General features: G+C 43.1%; 1 protein-coding gene across 1 annotated transcript in view; it reads left to right on the top strand.

The window, feature by feature from the left end:
* NEO1 (neogenin 1) overlaps nt 1–21,708 on the top strand; it is a 527,807-nt gene that overhangs the window by 440,019 nt on the left and 66,080 nt on the right. The window contains exons 10-14 of the mRNA XM_065411681.1: nt 11,616–11,764; nt 13,661–13,799; nt 16,304–16,353; nt 17,282–17,426; nt 19,689–19,799. Of these exons, the coding sequence (XP_065267753.1) occupies nt 11,616–11,764; nt 13,661–13,799; nt 16,304–16,353; nt 17,282–17,426; nt 19,689–19,799 (594 nt within the window). The remainder of the gene's footprint in view (nt 1–11,615; nt 11,765–13,660; nt 13,800–16,303; nt 16,354–17,281; nt 17,427–19,688; nt 19,800–21,708) is intronic.

The following is a 21,708-nucleotide window of genomic DNA, read 5'->3' as shown; positions in this document are numbered from 1 at the left end:
GGGCTGCATGCAGACAGGAGATAACGCAGGGTGCAGGGAGGGTGTAGCTCGGTATAGGGAGAGGGGTATTAGGGGCTATGTGCTGGGAGGGCTTCCCTGTGGTCCCTTGTCCCGGAGGGGTCTGCCAGCCATGGAGCTGGGTCTCCCCACCCAGGGGGCTCTTACCAGCTGTCTCTGTGGGAGCAAAGGGGACTGGAAGCTGAGGAGCAGCTTCAACCTGGGGCACCAGCAGGAGAGGAAGGAATGCTGAAGCTGCCTGCTCCATGGCACCAGCCAGAGCAGCAGCTGTCCCGCACTGCCCGGCTGCGGCTTCCCGCCTCCAGCCTGGTCAGGGGGCGGGGAGAGGAGATGAGGGGGACTCAGGGAAGGTGTGGAACTGCCCCCGGGACTGCCTTGATCTTGAGCTGTAGTTTGTGGGGAGGCAATGCCCTCAATTTCCCCAACTCTGCCATGTGCTCAGGGCTTCTGCCCCACAGGGAGCACAAGGGCTAGGGGCTCCAGGATTCAGCCCCGTGCCTCCCTGCTTCAGCCCCGCGGGGGCGCCTAGGATCGGAGCTTCAGCCCCGCGCCTCCCCTGGTTTCAGCCCTGCGGAGTGGGGGGCAGGCGCTGGAGATCAAGGCTTCAGCTCTGTGGGGGAGGGGGCACTGGGGATCGGGCCTTCAGCCCCGCGGGGGGGAGGGGAGGGTGCCAGGGATCGGGGCTTCAGCCGCTAGGCCCCGTGGCCCCCTTGAAAGGTCTCACGGACCCCCGGTTGAGAACCTCTGCTCTAGGGCACCCACCTTTACTCAGTTCCTAGGGCTCAAGGCATAATCCTCTTAATTTAGGCACCCACCCTTTCCTAGTTCCTAGGGCTCCAGGCTCTACTCCTGCTTCGGGCAAACACCCTTTCCATGTGGACTTAGAGCAAACACCCTTTCCCTGTGGAGTCAGGGTTTAATCTTTTGCAGGTTTATGGTGTCTTTTACCAGTGAAAGAGCCTTACACAGTAATATCCTATGTAACCTCTATTTATTAACAATTACCGAAACGCAGAATGCACACGCTACACATACAATGCTCACTACTCCCAATAAAAGAGATGAACATTTCTTGATGGCCAGTCAGGATCAGGTCCATCTGGGGGACTTCAGTTTCTGCCCGGTGTCATTGGCAGAGTGTTGAGGTCTGGCAGCTCTGTTCTAGGTGCTGTATCCTGGAGTTGGTTCCCAAAGAACTTCCTCTTGGACCCCAGTTTATATAGTGAAAATTGAGGCCTGCTTAGCTGTACCTTAACCAATCAATTTACTAAAATTTTACTAACCAATGCTAATATATTGTAACAAAATTTTCTAACCAATCCTACCCCATCACCTTAATTGATTTACACCTAGCAAAATTAATTATGTAACAGACAGAAACAATCAAAGAACCAGACAGAGCTCATACAGACAAACAATAGAGAAGTGGGGACCATAATGACAAAACAATAAAGAAATTAGGATTTCACAACCACAACTATTGATAAGTGATTTCTTGACAGACAGAAGGCTATCAAATTAAGTTTTCTTTAACCATCTTAAGATCTGTTTCTTTATCTGGTGCTAGTGGGTGCCATTAGGACGGGGTGTCCTTCTTAACAGCCTCATATTACATTGTTTTGATGTAAATTATATGGAATGTGAGGACGTGACTTCCTGCTTCTCAGCTAATGGCTGCTGCTCTTTTAATCTGCTGCAGACAAAGGCCTTAGACTTTAGGCCTTGCAATATGTCTACAGATAAAGTCCTTATCCTTACAGCTAAGATATGACAATACATAGTTAAGGCACCCAAATCTTAGCTCCATCCTGTAGCGTTGCAGTGAATTGACCAGACAGTTATGATTAGTTTATAATGTTTGTAGTCCCAGGTTAAAAAGAAGTTTCATTTTTCCCCTCATGTTAGAGCAGAGTTAAGGTTGTTTTGTTATAAAGAATAATGGGGAAAACAAGTATTAATTCTTTATATACATGCACACAATATGGAAAGTTTGAAGAATCTGTTATTCTGTAACACCATTCAGGACCAAAATAATCTGACCCAGGGAACTAAACTTCTTAAAGGAGCCATTTCAAATTATTTTTAACTCCTAAATTAATTTGTAAATTGGAGTAAATCTGTAATTTGGGGAGGGATACATGGTATTTGTCATATGAAACAAAGTGGGTGAATCCCTACTTCAGGTGCAAAATTCAACTCAGCCTTAACTACAGAACCAACCAACCAATGCTTCCATACTAAGATGCTGCAAGTGTATTATATACAATACTTGCCTGTATATACATGTAAATGTTCACTTTTAAAGTATTGTATACTTAATCTAGTATATTGTGGAAGTGTGGTTTACTTTTCATATAACTTACTTTCATTGATTCTGGCATATATGTAGTAGTAGACAGCAGTACAAGATACCCATATATGTGTGACACTTTGGGTATTCACTCAGATCAGTAAGGGGTTGTGTCACTGCCTGCCCTGTAGTCCTGGGTGCTTCTGAGCTGTGCAGCTGTGGCTCAGCATCCTGACACCAGCAGCCTCCTTACAGGACGATGGCCTCACCCTGCCTTCCACCATCCTGGTTACTCCTTCCAGGGTGATGGCAACAGCCCCTCGAGTCTCCCCCAGACCATCTCCTCTGCAGTGCTCAGCCTCAGCACTCACAAACCTTATCAAGTTCTCTGGTCCATTTAAAGAGACTACATAGCACTAGCCTGGTAGTTTGGCTGAGGATTTTACTCTTCAGCTTGAAACACTGCACCGAGATGATTGTGTAATAAACCAAAATTAACAAAGAGCAGATAGTTGAGTAATACCAAGTAGAGAGAATTGGGATAGAAATCGTTAAACAAAAAAAATACGCTTCTAAGAGTAAACCGTAACTTAAGAAACTAGAACCTTTTGTTCAGAGTAGTTTTCTCACCACAGAGCTCAAAGCACCTAGTTTCTTTGTCTCTTCAGGTGAAAGACATCAATATGGTTCTCTGCTTATATCCTCGAAGTTTATCTGTGTTTTCAGTCAGGAAGCCCTTCTGGGGGCTCAGCTTGATGATGCCATGTTAATTTTTGCAGTCTTCTCCCCCTGTCATGTTAATTATATGGCTATCTCCCAACTTGCTAGTTTGATGGCTTTGTTTACCTTTTATGTAAATGTACTTCCATTGTCTCTTTTTGCTTAATTTACATTAGAGACATGTTCCTTTGTATAGAGTGGGTAACTTAAGCCCTACCTGCCAACACATTTTTAGAATATATTTCCAGCACATATTTATAATTTTTCATATATCACCCATGCATACACAACTCAATACTATTAATGATCAGCGCATTACCGGTTTGCATATCATACCTTACATGACACCTTTTAAATACAGATTATGACAAGAATGATTTGGGGCACACTGAGACACTGCTAGATACCAGGGGGCTCCCTGCCCTCTGGCATTGGAATGCTCTTAGAGTCACAATGTGCATCTAAGGTTGTGGAAAAAATAATGTATTTGAAATATAGTCTGTGACGGTGTAACTGTATCATAATGTGTATGCACAAGCAGGCAGAGTTTTGTAATAATGTTTGTCCTTGATTTTTTTGTTTACTGATTTTTGAGTGCAACCATTTTTTAACCATGCAACCATAATGTTCTAGTAACATAGATGTAAAGAAGACAAATGGATTGGAATCAAAGGAACTGGGAAGCATTAATATACATTTTTAATTGTTTGTTTGAAATATTTAGTAGTCTACTGAAAATCTCCCTTAGGATAAGAAAAGCCCTTTTAGGGATAGACATAGGATGGATTTAGCTGTTGGTGCTAATTCAATGAAATGATTCATAACCAAATAATTCAAACAGTCAGAGTGAACCAGATTTAGTTCTTTCCACTTTTGTAAGCAGATCTAATTACAATTTTGGCTGGGTCACTTTTATCCATGAGAGGAAGACAATAGTTTTCTTTCAGGGAGTTAATCCCCTAGTTTCTAAATAGGCAAATTGGTCAGAAGATCTCTAACATGTTCTTTTCTTATCCCGATCTGTATCCCTTACATTTATTGTCAATGGTAACTTCACTAGTCATCTGGTCACGTTATTTTTTTGTGAGAAAACTGAGGCAAAGCTCTGCCTTCCTATCATCTTCTGTTCTCAGCTCACCTTCTCCATTGAGCAGCAAGCCAACAGCGTGCTTAATCTTTCTTTTTTTGTCTGACATATTTGAAGAACCTCTTCCTGCTGTCTCTAACATTTCTTGCCAGCTGTAACTCATTCTTCACCTTGGCTTTCCTGATTTTGTCCCTACATGCTCGTACTATTCCCATGTATACTTCCTTGGTGACATGACCTTCCGTCCATTTCCTGTATGTATCCCTTTTGGGTTTTAGATAGCTAAAAAGCTCCTTGTGCAGCCACATTGGCCTCCCATGGCTCTTCTTATCTTTCCTCTGTGTCAGAATAGCTTGATATTGAGCCTATAGTATTACATCTTTAAAGAACTGTCAGCCCCTTTTGACTTCTTTTCTTCCTAATTGGTCTTTTCATGGCACCTTGCCTACAATTTCTTTGAGTCAATTGAAGTCTGCCTATCTGAAGTTCAGTGTCCTTGTTTTGCTGTTCTCATGTCCTCCTTTCCATAGGATCTTGAATTCTATCAGATCACGATCACATCCTCCCAAGTTCCCAACCACCTTCACATTTGCAACTAATTCATCCCTGTTGGTCAAAACTAGATCCAAAATGGGTAACCCCCTGGTTGTTTCCTCAAATTTCTGAATTGGAAAGTTGTCCCCTACACATGCTAATAATTTGTAGGATTTGCAGGATTATGTTTTGCTGCAATAGTCTTCCAACAGATATCAGGGAAAGTTAAAACCCTCCATTAATACTAGCTCATGTATGTTAGTTATCTTGTTACCTACTTGTAGAATGACTCATCTACTTCCTCTTCCTGATTTGGTGGTCTATAATAGACCCCCACCATAACATTGCTACTGTTCTTTTCCCTTGTTATCCTCACCCAGAGACTCTCAATAAGTCTTCTGCTCACTTCCCATTGGACCTCAGAGCAAGTGTATTCATTCTTGACTGTATAGCGCAACACCTCCTCAAGGAAAACTGGCATAGCAGCAGCACTGCTGAGAAGGATCTGGGAGTTGTGGTGGATCACAACCTCAACCTGAGTCAGCAATGTAATGCTGTTGCAAAAAAAGCAAATGCAATTTTTGTTTGCATTAACAGAGGCATAGCATGCAAGTCACAGGAAGTGATAGTACCACTCTACTCAGTGCTTGTTAAGCCTCAGCTGGAGTGCTGTGTCCAGTTTTGGTGTCCAATGTATAGAAAGGATGTAGAGAAACTGGAAAGGATCTAGAGGCGAGCGACAAAGATGGTCAAAGGGATGGAATGCAAGTCATATGGAATGCAAGCAAAGGTTGAAGGAACTGGATATGTTTAATTTGGAAAAGGGGAGATTAAGGGGGGGATATGATAATGGTCTTCAGATATACGAAAGGCTGCAACAACAAAAAAATGAAGAAAAGTTATTCTGTTTTGCCATAGAGAGCAGGACAAGAGGCAGTGGGTTCAAACTCCAGCAGACGCAGGTGTCAACAGCCCCACCGTGGTCACCAAAAGGGGATTCCTCCAGCATAGAAGGGCAGTTCAGCCCCTTGCCAAGACCCCACCAGTGCGATTAGGCACCTGAGTCTGCATCTGTGTCTATGTCACCGCCTTGGCAACACAACCAGTGGCCAGCGCAATGGCCTTATTGGAGTGCATGGGGCATGCTGGTGATGACGATGTTCCCTTCGCACCGCTTATCTGCTGTCACCTCGGAGCAACAGCTGGTGGCATCAGGCTCAGTGCATGAGACCCGCTCGGAGGTCGGGGTGGAGGAGACAGCGCCCACCCCAAAACTTCCCTCCCCCACCGGGGATGATGCCTCATCATCATCCTCATCCCCAGATGAGGTGGTCGCAGGACTCTTGAGGGCCAACCCGCCAAATGATTTTAAGGAACACCAGGTGGAAGAGATGGCCAAGCAGGTGGATACTTTGTTCAGTGTCCTCTCAGCCTCTACCCCGTCAAGTGTTGCACTACCAGTGTATGACGGGGTCCTGAAAATTGCCTCTGGCAGACCCGGTCGTCCATCCCTTCCACCTCCAAAAGGGCCGAAAAGTAGTACTTCGTCCCGGCCAAAGGGTTCGAGTACCTTTATACCCACCCACCTCCGGGCTCACTGGTTGTCCCTGCGGCTAACGAAAAGGACAAGCAGGAGCACACTAGTTCAACTCCCAAAAATAAAGAGGCCAAAAGACTGGACCTTTTTGGGAGAAAAATTTATTCAGCAGCCAGCCTGCAATTCCGGGCGGTGAACCATCAGGCCCTCTTGGGCAGGTACAGTTTTAACTTATGGGACTCCCTCCATAAGTTCAAGGAGTCCTTCCCACAGGGTCTGGCCCAGGAATTCAGCAACCTGGTGGAGGAGCGCACCACAGTGGCTAGGTGCTCCCTCCAAATGGTATGGGACGTGGCGGACAAGGCAGGTAGGGTGGTCGCGGCGGCGGAGGTTATGAGGCGCAGCTCTTGGCTTCAGACCGCTGTCCTGTCCCAAGAGATGCAGACCTCTATCCAGGACCTCCCATTCGATGGCAATGGGAATGGTTTCTTTTCAGTGCAGACTGATGTGAGGCTGCGTGGATTAAAGGACACTCAGGCCACCCTTCACTCGCTGGACATGCATACGCTGCAGTCTGCATGGAAGCAGTTCCGGCTGACCCTGCCACCAAGGGCTTGGCAGCCCCGTCAAGGGTCTGCAAGGAGAAAGGATAGAGACACGAGCTTTAGTTACTGCCGCCCTTCCTCCTCCCGCTCACCCACGTAGCCTGGCCTGGTGCAGCATCCCGGGGGCCAGAAACGCTCATTTTTAAGGTGCGCTTGAGAGCGATGCCCGAATCAGGGAGCTCAGAGTGGTTCGCTTGGCCTGTCAGGCTTTTCGGTCCCACTTACAAGGTGGTTCAAGTCCTGACGAACACCACCACGATGGACAACACCGCCACGTTTTATATCAACAAGCAAGGTAGTGCAAGGTCGTCAGCCCTTTGCCAGGAAGCCCTCCGGCTCTGGGACTTCTGTGTGCAGCATGCCATTCATTTCGTGGCAGTGCACCTCCCCGGGACCAGGAATGCATTAGCAAATCGCCTCAGCAGAGCCTTCTCATCTCGCCACGAGCGGTCACTCCACCCTGAGGTGGGCAGCGGGATCTTCCGAAAATGGGGATCTCGCGATTTGTCAGAACAGGAAATGCCACCTGTTCTGCTCATTTCAAGGGATCGACAGGGGCTCCCTGTTAGACGCCTTCTTACTTCTGTGGTCTGGAACTCTGATGTACGCTTTCCCACCAGTGCCGTTGCTTCACAGAGTCCTCATGAAGATCAAGCAGGACAAAGCCAAAGTTATCGTGATAGCACCGGCTTGGCCTCGCCAACACTGGTTCGGCATGCTGATGGACCTGTCAGTGATGACCCCGCTGCAGCTGCCCCTCTGGCCAGATCTCCTATCCCAGTATCACGGCAGGCTCCTGCACCCAAATCTAGCAGCACTGCACTTAACAGCTTGGTTATTGCATGGTTGACTGCTGAAGTGCAGAGTACTCGGCCCACGTCCAGCAGGTCCTACTGGGTAGTAGAAAGCCCTCCACTAGAGCAACCTATCTGGCCAAATGGAAATTATTCACATGCTGGGCCTTGGCCCAACAGGTTAGGCCTGAGCAGGCCTCGCTGCAGTTGATCCTGGACTACCTTATGCATCTCAAGCTCCAGGGCTTGTCCCTTTCATCAATTAAGGTCCACTTGGCTGCCATATCAGCCTTTCACCCTCCGTTCCAGGGCAGGTTGGTCTTCGTTCATAACATGACTGGCCGGTTCTTGAAAGGTCTGGAGTGACTCTACCCCCAGGTCTGGGATCCAATCCCTTCATGGGACCTGAATCTAGTACTCGAGCGGTTCATGAGAGCTCCCTTTGAGCCCTTGGCATCCTGTTCCCTTCTTCTGCTCTTCTGGAAGGTGTCATTCCTGGTGGCGATAACTTCTGTCTGAAGATCCAGCTGCAGCTGCATCCGGCTTTCCTGTCCAAGGTGGTTTCGCAATTTCACGTGAGCCAGGACATATTTTTGCCAGTCTTCTTCCCAAAGCCTCATAAGTCTGAGGAACATAGGTTGCACTCCCTCGATGTCAGGAGAACGCTAGCCTTCTACATCAAAAAGACCAAACCATTTCACAAGTCGACACAGTTGTTCATTGCAGTGGCGGATAGGATGAAAGGTCATCCTGTGTCCACCCAGAGAATTTCATCTTGGATCACCACCTGTATTTGATTTTGCTATGATATGGCAAAAGTGCCTCCGCCTTCGATTGTAACCACCCACTTGATTGGCTCATGTGCCAATTCCAGATATCTGCAGGGCCGCCACTTGGTTGTCCGTTCGCACGTTCATGTCTCACTATGCGCTTACCCAGCAAGCCTGAGACAACGCCGGCTTCGGTAGAGCTGTATTACAAGCCGCACGTCTGTGAACTCCGAACCTACCTCCAGGAATACTACTTGTGAGTCATCTAGAATGGAATTGACATGAGCAAGCACTCGAAGAAGAAAAAATGGTTACCTACCTTTTCATAACTGTTGTTCTTCGAGATGTGTTGCTCATGTCCATTCCGTTACCTGCCCCTCTGTTGGAGTTGCCGGCAAGAAGGAACTGAGAGGGCATAGGGCCGACAGCACCTGATATACCAATGCATGAGCATGGCACTTCAGAGGGCGCCACAGCCAACCCTACAGATACTACTAAGGCAAAAGTCTCTGACCATTGTGCACGTGGGCGCGCATGCACCTAGAATGGAATGGACACGAGCAACACATCTCGAAGAACAAGTTCCAAAACGGTAGGAAACTTTTTATTTTTTAAAGGTCTGGAGCATCTCTACCCACAAGTCCGGGATTCCGTCCCTCCCTGGGACCTGAATCTGATGCTGTCAAAGCTCGTGGAGCTCTTTGAGCCTCTGGCTTCCTGCTCTCTCCTGCTTCTCTCCTGGAAGATTTCATTTGTGATCGCAATAACATTGGCCCTGTCCAAGATCAGGGCGCTTACTTCAGAACCACCCTATATGGTCTTCTACAAGGATAAGGTCCAGTTGCGACTGCACCCAGCATTTCTGCCTAAAGTCGTTTCCCAGTTTCATACTGGCCAGGACATATACTTACCCGTCTTCTTTCCAAAACCTCATACGTCAGATAAGGAGCACAAGCTACACACCCTGGACATCAGGAGGGTGTTGGCCGTCCATGTAGATAGAATGAAGCCATTCCGTAAGTCAACGCAGTTGTTCGTTGTGGTGGCAGACAGGATGAAACATCACCCAGTTTCTACTCAGAGGGTTTCGTCTTGGATCATGGCATGCATCCACCACTGCTATGAGCTGGCGAAGGTGCCTCTGCCAGTGATCGTGATGGCACACTGAACTAGGGCACAAGCATCATCAGCGGCCTTCCTGGCACAGGTACCAATCCAAGAGATCTGTAGGGCCACTAACTGGTCGTCTGTCCATACGTTTACATCTCATTATGCGCTTACCCAGCAAGCTTGAGAGGCTGGCTTTGGCAGAGCAGTGCTGCAAGCTGCAAGACTGTGAACTCCAAGCCCACCTCCATGGACACTGCTTGTGAGTCATCTAGAATGGAATCAACATGAGCAAGCACTCGAAGAAGAAAAAATGGTTACCTTCAAGATGTGTTGCTCATGTCCATTCCATTACCCACCCTCCTGCCCCTCTTGGAGTTGTCAGTAAGAAGGAACTGAGAGGGCATAGGGCCGGCGGCACCTGATATATCGACGCATGAGCGTGACACTCCATGGGGGTACCACAGACGGCCCTCCAGATACCAGTAAGTCAAAAATCTCCGATGACTGCACACATGGGTGTGCCAAACCTAGAATAGAATGGACATAAACAACACATCTTGAAGAACAATGGTTACGAAAAGATGGGTAACTGTCTTGTCTGTTTCACTACCTAAATCTGTATTTTTTAAGAATGGGATATGATTGCCAATCATAAAGAAAATAAAGAGCATTTTTCAGTTCTGAAAGCCAAGAGTTTCTCCCTGAAGAGTAACCTTTATTCTGGAAGGTGATAAGAGTGACATCTTGCTTCTGTCCAAACCAGAAATTTCTGGGGTACTTGTGATATTTCCAGTTGTGTTGAGCTTTTGAGGGTCTGGTAGTTAATGAGCTGTGTCTATCAATAATGGCTAGGTGGATTAAAACATCAGTAACTATACACAGTCCATGAGAGAACAGACAGCTGCTCAGAATGTTGCCTATTTTAGTTATGCTGTTTAAAATGTAGTTTTATTGCCTCTTTTTCAAAAGTCTTGAGCGCTTGCAGCTCTCATTGACCCCAGTGGGAGATGGGGTTATTCCAACAGCTCTGAAAATCAGGCCATTAATTTTTATCTCTTATGACTCTGTGAAGATCTTTCTGATCCCATCAACCCTTAGTTTCTATAAATATGATTACTTTTAGTTCTGTTAATGTTTTATCTCTGTTCATTACCACTTGTTCCTGTATTCCACACTTAATTGTCTCAGCTGAGCATAGAAAGTGCAAATACTTTGAATGTGCACTACACAAAGACAGCTAGATCAACATATTATAATTACTTAAGCATGTATTTTTCATCCCTTTTAAAGTGTATGGAAGTGGTTTACTAATGTTAAAGCATGTGTTTTAAATGTAAGTGCCTTTGCAGAATCTACCTCAGAAACGAAATTTTCACAGTGACACAAAGAATGGAATAATTTTTGTTTGTTTTGGAGGAAGAGAGGGAAGAAAGTATTAGTGTCAGAAGTTCTTTGATTTTGCTCCATCTGTTACACCAGCTGGGCTGATATTTCTGTGTTCTTCAAAGCAAGTTCTGTTTTGGCATGAATGGAGAGCAGGTACATTCAGAATATCTCTCTGAAATGCAGTATAAAAAGTTCCAGCATATAACGTACCTTTGCAGTAGAACTCCTTTTGAAATCAGAAGTTGCTCTGTGGTCTGCAGGGTTTGCAAATAATGAGATTAAAAAACGAGGTTTTCTATCATTTGAGACAATACCATATCTCTCAATCTGCCAATTAGTGAAATGGAGTTCAGGTATTCTGAAACTGAGGTAGTGTGGAAGAGGGTGGAAAATTACTGGAACATATTATCTCTCCTTTACACCAGTTTTATGCTTATGTGGCTCCTTTGATGTCAGGGAAGTGACATCCATATAAAACTGGTGTAATGGAGTGGAGTTTGATTCACTGTTAGTAGAATGTGCCTAAAAGTCTATGCACAATATGTAGGGATAAGTTTGCAGAAGGGTGGACTCCCATTGCGGACACAACTTGTGCCTGCAAAATGTACAGTAATATTAATGGATTTGTTCAGTTACCCAGAATACCTGTTTTAAGGAGGATTTCAGTGTTGATTGCTTTTTGGGTTTGTCTCAGTACGTTTAGCAATGTCAAATTTAATAGTTACGTTTGATGAATTTACACTAGTTTCATGTTTACGTTCCAGTTCAACTTCCTGGTCCAGCGCCGAACATTCGAGCATATGCTAATTCACCCATTTCAATCACTGTCACATGGGACACACCGTTGTCGGGCAATGGTGAAATCCAGAACTACAAGCTCTTTTACATGGAAAAGGGGACAGATAATGAACAGGTATGATACCTATATCTCTCTGGACAGAATATAATGCCAGTTTAACTCTGATCATACAGCCATATGCCCAGTAACAATACTTTCTAGTTATAACACTTTTCCTCTGAGTTTCTCAAAACATCCTGCCAATCATTTGACTGGCAGTTTGGATAATGCCAGCATATTAAGGGTTAAACTGTGGAGCTATAGAAACTGAATGTCCCTCTGAAAAGAGGAACTGTGAGTTTTATAGTATTATGGGGCTCATGAAGTATGAACATAACGGAATTAAGGCAGTATTCTATGTTCTAACTCATCTCATATAGCAACAAACTGATACATGACTTGTTCAGGCCTGATCTACACACAAAAGTTGCATGAGTTAAACTAAAATTAGTTTTAAAACAAATTAGTTAAACTGATGTAAACTCCTATGGATTTTCTTATCAGTTTACAATTGACTTGTGCTGGTTTAGCTTTTACCAAGGCAAGATGAATCGACATAATCCAATTACATATCAATATGTGTTTTCATACTGGAGGTTGCATGGTTTTAACCAAATTGCTCATTTTAAAACTGATTTTAGGTAAGCTGCACCAGCCTTTACATAGACAATGCCCCAAGTTAGCGAATGTGTATGAAGAAATATTTATGGAAGGGCAAGGCTGGATCTGAGTGGGTACTCAGAAAGTTTAAAGGAAACCTAAATACAAAAAGCCTCACTGGCTTTTGGATTTATTTCAGCAGTTCTGGTTTAAGCACAATAACAATAACTTAACAGAAGTCTCTGGCTCCATTCCCTCCACAAAGCTTTACATGTATCTCATATATCTAATTCCTGAACTGACTGAGTCCTTGTTGGGAATTAATACGAAAATGTATCTCCAGGCTGTTTGTCCCACAGAGCCCTTCTCTAAGGGCCACCACTGCAGTGGGAAACATCAAGGATGCAGTCCTCTCCAGAGGGCACCAAAAGGCTCATGCACCATCACAAGAGAATGCGTCCTGGGAGTACTTAAGAGCCAAGTCATTGAGCTTGCTAAGGAGTATTGGAAACACAGTGAGGATCTTAAGTTTAGCAATATTAACTCAGACTATGTCAAGGGGGCTTGCTAAGTTTGTAAACAGACTCGTTCCTCTTTTACGAGAGATGGAAACAGCTAATTTAATTGGTGGCTTTAATGTGATCCCTGATCTTTGCAAATATTTCCATTGCTTGAGTTCTGTGGCTAGTATTTTGGAGGAAGTGAGTGGGATCCTCTTAAGTGACTAAGCTTTGTTGACTCAATAGATTGTGACTTTAATGGAAAAAGCAACAATGCTGCCGCTGTAGCTGATTATGAGTTGGGCTGCAGGCTTGTTATGGTGGGTAAAAGAGCCATAGATAGTCAGTATTTCCCATTTGTCTGTTAATTTTTGTGTGTGTGTGTGACTCACCTTGCAGTGGTGGCTCCTATCCCACCCACAGGGCTGAGCACAGCTCGCCACTCCAGGTGTTGCAGCCCAGTGAGCAGGGTCACAGCACTGGTTAGGTTTGGCCCAGCTGCCCCTCCATCATGATGGGGCAGAGGCCAAACCTGAGCAGCACTGTGACCCAGCACACCAGGTTGCAGCGCTTGCCTGGAGCCAGGCCTGTTAGTATGTCAGCATTGCTTTAGGGATTGACAGGTTTCAGAGTAGCAGCCGTGTTAGTCTGTATCCGCAAAAATAACAGGAGTACTTGTGGCACCTTAGAGACTAACAAATTTCGCAGTTTCTTTGAGAGTGTGTGACACAGTCTCTCAGCATAGTCTGTGTGATATGTAGATTGTAATGGATTTTTTACCTTTAGTCCTAAATTTGTTAGTCTCTAAGGTGCCACAAGTACTCCTGTTATTTTTAGGGATTGAGTCGCATGTATCTTTGTTCGTGAACAGGATGTTGATGTTGGAGGTCACTCCTACACCATTAGTGGATTAAAGAAATATACCGAGTACAGCTTCCGAGTGGTAGCCTACAATAAACACGGTCCTGGAGTCTCTACCCAAGATGTTGTTGTGCAGACTCTGTCAGATGGTGAGTTGCTTTATTCCAGTTTTTTTGTGGAAATCATTTGTTGATCTCTTGCGATTAAATGGATTTTTAGCCGAATAGAGCTGCAAGAGTTTCTTGTGACACTTTGCCCTGTATCATGATGTGGTTGTGGCATATGCTCATGCATGCTAAATAGACTCTGTGAGATTGTTGGAAGTGGGTGGAAGGAGATTACTATACCTGCAAAAGCATCTGCTTTTATATATGGAGATATACCTATCTCATAGAACTGGAAGGGACCTTGAAAGGTCATCAAGTCCAGTCCCCTGCCTTCATTAGCAGGACCAATTTTTTTGTCCCAGATCCCTAAATGGCCCCCTCAAGGATTGAACTCACAACCATGGGTTTAGCGGGCCAATGCTCAAACCACTGAGCTATCCCTCCCCCCATGAGCTATCCCTCCCCCTTTTCTAATAATCAAGCAATTATTTCCCTAATATTCACATCATGGGCTAACACTTGTACAACGTATCTAGATCAAAAACACAGAGAGAATACTACTGAAGCCGGTAACTCCAAATTTTTTTTTATTTTTGAGTTTCTGTAATTTACTGTATGTAAGCAGATTTTTCAGGTTAAGAGAGTTTTCATCAACCCCAGCATAAATACTTGCATTGGAATGATTAAGTCCTAGTCTTAAATTTAAAAGATGCTTCTTTGTAGTGGCACATACAGCACAGCTATGATAAATTAATGATTTCTTTGATGTTTCATATTTGTTCTTACATTTTCCCATTTTTTCTTCTCCTTTTTTCCCTTTAATAATTCACCTGCTAAGTTTGCTAGCTGATGGGGAAAAACACTGTGTATTTTTGATCTGGTTCCCATGTGAATATTGTTAAATCAGTAGTATTTATTGCTAAAAGCAGGCGATTGTTACAGTATTTCAGGCAAGCCAATCGGAAAGGGAAGTAAATTTGGCTATATTAAAAAAAATTGTTGAGTGGCCACTATTAACACTGGCTTTTACCTGTAATGCTTAGCTCTAAAATATGCTTGTAATTATTTATTCTTTATTGCCCTTCAGATACTTCTTCCCTTTTTCAGGTTTCCCCCCTACTATTTGCAAGCAGGCTCCACTTGCAGAAAATTTTCAGTTTTTGTTTTCTTCTTCTTAATCTGTTTTCATCCTTGTGAAAGAGTGCAGGACTTAATCCTCACTTATGCTGAGCTCACATTCAGGGAGAAGCCTGCCCTTCTGCCTCCCCCATGCTGAGTCTAGTCAGTCTCCAGCGTAAATTACGGTAGCCGTAGGAGGGCTCTCAATTGATGCTGTCTGGAATGGTTCCCTAGGAATTATTCTGCCAGCTAAGTATCATCAGAGTTCAACATGCTCTGATCCAACCTATATAGCCTTATTATGCTGCAGCCTCACCCTAGCCCCTTACACTATGCTGGCTCCCTTCACTTCTATGCCAGGAGAACACTCAGCTATCCATTTGGGATAACTTTATGTGAGTTTTGCACCACTGAATCAGTGCAGAGGGGACATAACAGGGTCTAAGGCTCTCTAATATATCCTTTGCTTCATTTTCTCACAGCCTAATTGTAAATGTCATGATACGAAAGTTGCTACTGTTTAACTAAAACAACAAGGAGTCCGGTGGCACCTTAAAGTCTAACAGATTTATTTGGGCATAAGCTTTCGTGTGTAGATGCATCTGAAGAAGTGGGTTTTTTACCCACGAAAGCAAATGCCCAAATAAATCTGTCAGTCTTTAAGGTGCCACCGGACTCCTTGTTGTTTTTGTGGCTACCCCCTGATACTGTTTAACTAAACAGTTTAACAAAGAATTTCTCATTTTCCACCACTAAACAGATCTGAGCTACTTTGTAGCCAGTTTTCCTTTGGCAGGATGTCATGATATAAAGAATAGGGCCAAAATTTCAAATTTGGGTGCCCAAATTAGGAACCTAAGTAAATGTCTTGATTTTAAAAGATGCTGAGCAATCATCTCTTCTAGTGTTGTCAGTGAGAGATGTAGATGCTCAGGAACTTCGAATATCAGGCCACTTTTATTCAGGTGCTTAATAATAAGCACTCAGGTTAAAAAAATAGAACCTGAACCACTAGATATAGACTATCCGGGTTGGAAGGGACCTCAGAGGTCATCTAGTCCAACTCCCTGCTCAAAGCAGGACCAATTCCCAGACAGATTTTTGCCCCAGATCCCTAAATGGCCCCCTCAAGGATTGAACTCAGAACCCTGGGTTTAGCAGGCCAATGCTCAAACCACTGAGCTATCCCTCCCCCCGCGCGCACACATGTACGCACACATGCACACCCCACCCCACAAGGCCTACTTAGCTGAACGATTGCTGTGTATCATAAAGTATTCATGGTAGAACTATTTAATGAGTATATAAAATATGGTCTAAGACTCTTAAAAGTCAGATCCCAAGATCTCGTATACAATGGACCAATATCAGGGAGGAATTATATTACTTACAGAGTTTTGGAGGAGTAATTTTTAAAACATTTCTAGTCCCCAGTGCTGCACCACAGAATCTGTCGCTGGAAGTGCGGAATTCCAAGGTAAGATGCTGTTAATTTGCCATTTTTGACAGGTGGGTGAGTGGTAGATGGAGCCCAGGTAGACCAAAATTTCAAGCCCCCTTAGACTCTTCCTTCAAATCCCCCCATCCCTCAAGCAGACTTTGACACATGTCCCCCTCTCCCAGATAGACTGCCCCCTCTCCAGATCACAGGGCCTGATCAGCTTAGTCCAGATCAGTCCTGTACCATCTCCCCAAGTACTCAGGTTCAGGACAGCCTTTTTCTTTCCATGTGCATCACCTGATTACTCCAACCTACATGTCCTTAGTTTCCAACCTCTTGGATAACTTTACCAGTTTTGGTACAGCTCAGGTCTTACTCTCGGAGATAGTGCCTGCTGTCTTCCGTTCATTTGTGTATGTTCTAACAAACTAGAGGAATTATGACCCTGTGTTTGGAGCAGCACAAGCTCCATTGTAGGTTAGGAGTACACGTAACTAAATAGGAGTTGGGCAGTGGCAATGCACCAGGGCTAAGCACAGAGGCTTCGTACTATAGAACAGAAGAGTTTAGATCAAATGCAAAAGCCCGAAGTAACAGAACTAGAATGTGTTCCCAGTGATTAACTACTGCCCTGTATGTTTGATTTATAATAATTTCATATGTGTGTGTGTATACATATGTGCATATAAACATTATTATGGGATAGCCTCCTGGGTACTTTAAAATAGAGAACCATGTGCACATTCATTTTTATTTTAGGCACAAAGATTTTACAATTTGACTATTTTTGCAGATTAGTTAAAAATTCTTTCCTAAACCTCCCGTTTTACTGTTTGGGGTTTTGGGTTTTTTTTGGTATGCACCAATACTTAAAGCAAGATAGTACTACATGGAGCATTAGGAATAAGCAGTTTGATCAGCTAGATGGGAGGCAGTGATTTATAATGCATTTTACCTTTCACAGAGCATCATGATACATTGGCAACCCCCTCCTGCAGGAACACACAATGGTCAAATCACCGGCTACAAAATTCGCTACCGTAAAGCATCTCGTAAGAGTGAGGTATCCGAGAGCATTGGTGGGACACAACTTTTCCAGCTAATCGAAGGTAAGCTATTTTACATCATTTAGTCAAAACTGAAAAAAGTCACAGTTATCCCCATGCTCCTGTTATAAGGAGCTGAGGAGGTCCTGATTGTTTCTGGGAATGGCAGGTTTGGGAACAAGGTTCTATACACTCCTAGCCTTTACAGGTGACCTGAAAATGTGCTTTATGTGAGCTAATTGTGGTAAGTTTGGAGACAGCATGGGACAGCAGGTAGGGCAGGACTGAAGTCATGACCTAAGTTCTATTCCTATTTCTGCCATTGGATTGCTGTGTGTACTGGACAAGTCCCTTAAGTCCTCCGTGCCTCAGTTTCCTTATCTGCAAAGTGGAACCTTTGTAAAGGATTTTGAGATCCTTGGTTGAAAAGTGCTAATGGAAGTTTTTTATTGTTGATAGCAGAATTGTACTGAATACATCGTATAACAAAAGTAACCAGGACACTCAACACATAAGTGATTCTAAATGTTTTGTTCATTTTTTAATCTCTAAAGTCACAAATAGCCAGCCACTGTTTTTGCTATAAGAGATAAAATAATTAGAGCCCTGCAAATTTGTGGACCATGTTTGCAGATCAGATGTGGATACAAATTTTGTATCCATGCAGGGCTCTAAAAATAATAGCCTAACTAGATGAACACACACTTAAAAAAGGCAATTGCATGATTTGTCCCCAGATCTGCCAGCTCCATGCACAGTGGGTTTCAGTGGTGTTGTGGCGTTCTAGAGTGGAGCAGGACCTCTTCTATTTAGGGCATGTAAAGCCAAACCAAAGTACACTTAGAAACACTTGTTTTGTTTACGTCCCATCATATCCTTGTCATTAGGGAAATTCAGCATGCAACCCATATCATTAGTACATTTAAATAGGCTCTGTCAGAACAATCTGAATTTTGTAAACTTAACATCAGTTGACAGGTCAATGGAAAATTTTCAGAGAAATGGTATTCCTTTAAAAATAGCCTTCACAATCCAGACTTTACAGCATTCTGTTGTATGAAAATAGTAAAGTGGAACTGATTAGAAATTGTTTATAAACAAAACTGAAATTGAGTGCTCTGAATAGTGCAAATACACAAATACGAGAAATAAATGCTAAACATTTATTATAATAAACTAAAATGTGAATAATGAAGGTGATGCTGAACTGATTTTTAATTCTAGTGTTCATTTAAAAATTAGTTGATCTGTGAAACTAATATTACTTTAGTTGTACCACAAAGATTTTACTCTCGGGGGATTTTTAAGTTTTGTTTTTTGTTTTTTCCTTGGATCGTTTCCTCCAAGATGTTACATTATCCTTTGAATCCTGGGTTTTTTAAGGCTCTTTGGATATCATCTTGAATTCTTAGCTCCCACTACATAGGAATTGCCACATTGGATTGCACCAGTGGTCCATCTAATTCAGTATCTTGTCTGTGACACTGATCTGTACCAGATGTTTCAAAGGAAGGTGCAAGAAATCCCATAATGGACAAGTATGGAATAATTGCCCACAGAGGAAGTGTTTTTCAAACCATGTCAGTAAAGGTTTATGTTCTTTATTTAAAATACTTTAAATGGCACAGTGGTAGGTTTTGGGGGTAATGGTGGATGCTCTTATTCATATGTATGTTTGATACACTGTAATAGTTAATATACACATTTATCTTCCCATTGCTTTGGTTATAGCTTGTAGATGTTTTTCTAAGAAGAATAATTCACTTTCTACATACTTTGATCACTCAATAGCTGGCACTAAATGCAGAAGGTTAATTATAGAAATGTGGAGGTTTCTGTTGTGCAGACAAAGGGCTACTAGCATGAAAAGTAGTCTTTCATTTATCAGCTGGCTATATATGTTGCAAACTACATTCATGCTGTTCTGCCAGTGACCTACAGGGAAGGTCTCCAGAGTGCCATAGTCCTGGGTGTCTGCTGTCACAGTCTGGCTGTTACACTATAATTTGTGTCAGTTTCACTTACTGGAGTCTCACTGCAAGTAGTGCTGATTTCCATTCCTGACCTCAGGTTATGCTCAACAGCAGTCTCGAGGGTGAAAGGCCAAAACATAATGCAGTTAACTTGCTGGCTCTGTTTCAGGCTCGACCCAAACGATGTCACAACAGCAGCTACAGTGTGTGCATCCACGCATTTAGTTTTGCATTAACAAGCTTTTACTGTCAGTCTGATAGTGAGATTCTTGATGTTTTAATTAGAAATTGTGATTCTTTGATCACCATTAGAGCTCCTATTTTAGTAACTTGTATATTGTTTTTATATTAGGTCTTGAGCGAGGTACAGAATACAGTTTCCGTGTGGCTGCCTTAACAAGCAATGGTACAGGACCAGCTACTGATTGGATATCAGCAGAAACTTTTGAGAGTGATCTAGATGGTAAGGACCATAAGCATGTTTCTGACTTTAAAGACCTCAAAATTCGTGGACCAGGGTAACTACAAAATTTGGCAGATTTTTTTCCAAAGCAAACATAATTTTGCTCAGTTGTGCTTCCTATATTCTAATTGCACAACAGGACACATGCATTTTATTTATATATAATTTAAGTAGTAGTCACTAATGTAATAAAATTCCTGTCAAGAAATTGGCCTGAAAACTGAAGATGTAAATACTGCTCCTTTACTTTCCGTTCTACATATTGTGTTGCCTTCCCCACTAAATAATACCCAATTACAGGGTGCCAACGTCAATTATTAATTATTCAATGTCAATTGAAAAGAAATAATGTAATTGGGTACCTGACTTTAATTCTCCACATGTTTTCACCCTGTAAAAGTGGGGGAAAAGTTGTTCCTTGAGGCAAACGAAAGTGTGATCGTATACTTATTATTTATACAGCAGGCTAGTGTTTTATGAAGCAAATAAAACACAGTGCATGCCCCAAAGAATTCCAGTCTAATGCCCCAATCTTTAAAGGTCCCGTGCTTTGGCAGACTGCTCTGCTTAGGGGGTGTCTTGTTGACTGCAGAGGGGCTGTGTGTTCAGTAGTCTGCCCACACGTTGTACATTGCAGGTTGAGGCCTAACTATAGTCATGGTGAAATGAGTGGGAAGCACAAAGACTGAGTAGAGAAAGGGAAAATGTGTATGAAGGTAACAATAATAAGATTATGTGGTGACTTAAGTACTTAGATTCACACCCTGGTGATAGGCTGTTTCTTCTTCTACACTTCTTTCTCTCTCACTTCTTCTTTCTTTATAGTAGAGAGAGGGTAAAAGGGCATTTGATTGAGAATGGTAACTATTTGGGTCTGATGGAAGAACCGAGGTTAAGATTTTCAAAGTAGTCTAGGGAATTTAAACCCATATCATCTTCCATTTAAAATTAAATCCTCTAGATGGTTTAAAAATCCTATCCTGAGTCTCTAGGAGGGATTTGAATGAGGAAAGATGCTTTAGCTGGTGCCGTCCAGAATCTGACCAACTGCAGTTGAGTTTGGTAAGAAACAAACTATTCTTTTAAAAAGTGTCACTTCATCATTTCATGCAAGAACTCTTAGAAACTGCATTCAGTGACAGTGTAAGAGAATATCTTGAAAAACAGAGGTGATTAAGGATAACCAATGTGTGTGAGGCCATGCTTAACTAATCTGCTGACGTTATTTGATGATATATAGCTGCCATGGTAGGTAAGGGGAATTCAGTACATGCACTATATTTTAAATTTTCAAAAAGTATGTAACAGGTTCCACATTGGAGACTAATGGCTAAGGTAAAGAGTCACAAAATAGCAGGCAACATTAGGGAGCTGGCGAGAACACTGCCTTTAGTAGCTTATACAAAAGGTAGCCACAAACAGAAATTTCAGTTTAGAAGTGGTTATGAATAGAGTCCTAGGATCAGTTTTAATAATCTGTTAATCTTTTTTTGCATTTCTTTTTTTTTCTCTTTATCACCTTCCTTTTTATTCCTCCTTTTTTGTTTAAAACAGCCTTATACTCTGCTCACCTTGGCTCGTGGAAGATTCTCTTGTATAAGGCAATCTTATGGTAGTGTAGTGCCACCATAATGGTGCTTGCACTACCCAGCCTCTCATGCAGTGGGGTGGCTGTGGCACCTCTGCACACAGCTGATCTCCAGTTGATGGAATGGCCCCTGTACACTGTTGTGAGAAGTTTAGAATGGACCGAGTTTGTACAATTTAATATCTCATTTTTAACATTGTATTAATGTAGTTTTTTATATTGAATAATTGTGAATTTTAATTGACCAGTAATATTAGATGGAGACCATAAGCCCTCTAGGTCAGGCAGGCCAATAGGCATGTTCTGATCTGACATCCAGAT

The sequence above is a fragment of the Emys orbicularis genome, chromosome 10 (genome assembly GCF_028017835.1).
Source record: "Emys orbicularis isolate rEmyOrb1 chromosome 10, rEmyOrb1.hap1, whole genome shotgun sequence".
Classification (NCBI taxonomy): Eukaryota; Metazoa; Chordata; order Testudines; family Emydidae; genus Emys; species Emys orbicularis.
This window is presented reverse-complemented; position numbering and strand designations above follow the sequence as displayed.